The following is a 1,869-nucleotide window of genomic DNA, read 5'->3' on the forward strand; positions in this document are numbered from 1 at the left end:
CCTCCTCTAACTTCTGCACCTCCTCCCTAGTGGCCTGTTGCTTCTCCCTTCCTACCACCCTCTTCTTCTGTTTTATTGGCCTAGCCTCTGGGAAGACATTCAACTTGTGTGTCATCACTTCAGGGTCGATCCTAGGCATATCAGAAGGCTTCCAGGCGAAGCTTGATGCATGACCTCAGATCAGGGCCATGACTTCCGTTTTCTGCTCTTCGGTGAGGCCGGCGTTAAGACTGAAGACCTTATCTGTCTCTGCTTCTGATAAGGGGAAAGGTCTCCAGCTCTCCGACCGGTTTCGTTCTGGCCTCTTTTTTCTCATCTCGGACCTCCAGAACTTCTAAGTCAAGCTTCTCTCCTGCCGAGTTCGGCTCTGATACCGTGGCCAGGTACATTGCTCTTGCTTCTTCCTGGCTTCCTCTGACTACCCCCACTCCTGCCTCAGTTGGGAACTTCATAGCCAGGTATCTGATGCTGGTGACAACCTCGAAATCAAACAGCGCAGGTCTCCCCAGTATTGCGTTGTAGCTCAATGGGAGTTTGACCACTAAGAACACCGCATAGTGAGTGCGAGTTCTTGGTGCTTCTCCCAAAGTGAGAGCCATCTTTACATTCGCCTCCACAGACATTGGGACTCCTCCTATCCCTTTGACTGGGGCCTGGTCCCGAATCAGTTGCTCCTCAGGGATTCCCATCTGCTGGAAAACCCTGTACGGCAGTAGATTCACCTTACTCCCGTCATCCACCAAGATCTTCTTCACCCGGTAGTTGTGGATGACGGCTTCAATAACCAAGGCGTCATCATGCGGCATCTGAACTCCCTGAGCATCCTCCGGAGAGAAGGTGATAATCATTGGAGAGTGCTCGACTACCTGTATGACTTCGGTGCTGCTGCCTTCTCTATCTCGACCCCTCTTCTTCCCCCTTCGGCTCATCCGACCTCCGGTCCCTCCGACAGTCATATTGATGGTCCCACTAGATCCATCATTCATCGGTCCTGCTCCCGTCCTTCTGGGCATTTGTGCTGCCGGGTTCGGCTGAGGCCTTTGTCCCTCCGGCTTCTTCACAAAATTCTTGAGGTGTCCCCTCTTTATCAGCCTTTCTATCTCCATAATCAGCTGGTAGCAGTTGTTGGTGTCATGGCCGTGTGTGCGATGATACTGATAATATTTGTCAGGATCTCGCTGATTTGCTTCTGCTCTCATAGGCCGGGGCCACTGGAGGAACTCCTTATCCTGTACTGCCATGAGCACCTCAGCTCTGGAGGCATTGAGTGGGGTCAGGTTCTCCGGAATATGTGGGGGAAACGGCCTTTGCTCTGGAATCCGAGGAGGGAAAGGCCTTTGGTCTCTCCGGTCCCAGGGCTGCCTGTAGGGCTCAGGTTTCTTGCCCTGTTTCTTCTCATGCCTTTCCGGCCTTCTTTCTTCGAGGGTTTTTCCTCTGTCTTCCGCCCCTTTGGCAAATCTGCTTGTCATCAAGGCATCATCCTGCCTTATATATTTTTCCGCTCTCTTCATTAGCTCGGCTAGTGAGGTCGGGGGTTTCCTGCTTAATGAGCCAAAGAACTCGGGCGAGGTCGTCCCCTTCTGCATGGCCTCTACCGCCCGGCTCTCATCCAGCTCGGGGATCTGTAAGGCCTCCGTGTTGAAACGAGCCATATACTCCCTCAGCGATTCACCCTTTCTCTGCCTGACCATCTCCAGGTAACTGGTCTTCCTTTCTGCTGGCACTCCGGCTATGAACCGGCTAATGAAGGCGTTGGCCAGATCCCCGAAACTCCTGATACTCCCCGCCTCCAGGCTGTTAAACCACGCCCGTGCTGGCCCTGCCAGCATTGTAGGGAATACCTTGCACATCAAGGCATCCAATAGAGTC

General features: G+C 53.3%; 1 protein-coding gene across 1 annotated transcript; it reads right to left on the reverse strand.

Moving 5' to 3' along the window:
* Positions 1-239: 239 nt before the first annotated feature.
* On the reverse strand, positions 240-1,469 carry LOC122723991. The gene has a single exon (XM_043958137.1). The coding sequence runs from the start codon at positions 1,467-1,469 to the stop codon at positions 240-242; it is 1,230 nt and encodes a 409-aa protein (XP_043814072.1).
* Between the last annotated feature and the right edge of the window lie 400 nt (positions 1,470-1,869).

Source organism: Manihot esculenta, chromosome 7, assembly GCF_001659605.2.
Source record: "Manihot esculenta cultivar AM560-2 chromosome 7, M.esculenta_v8, whole genome shotgun sequence".
Lineage (NCBI taxonomy): Eukaryota > Viridiplantae > Streptophyta > Magnoliopsida > Malpighiales > Euphorbiaceae > Manihot > Manihot esculenta.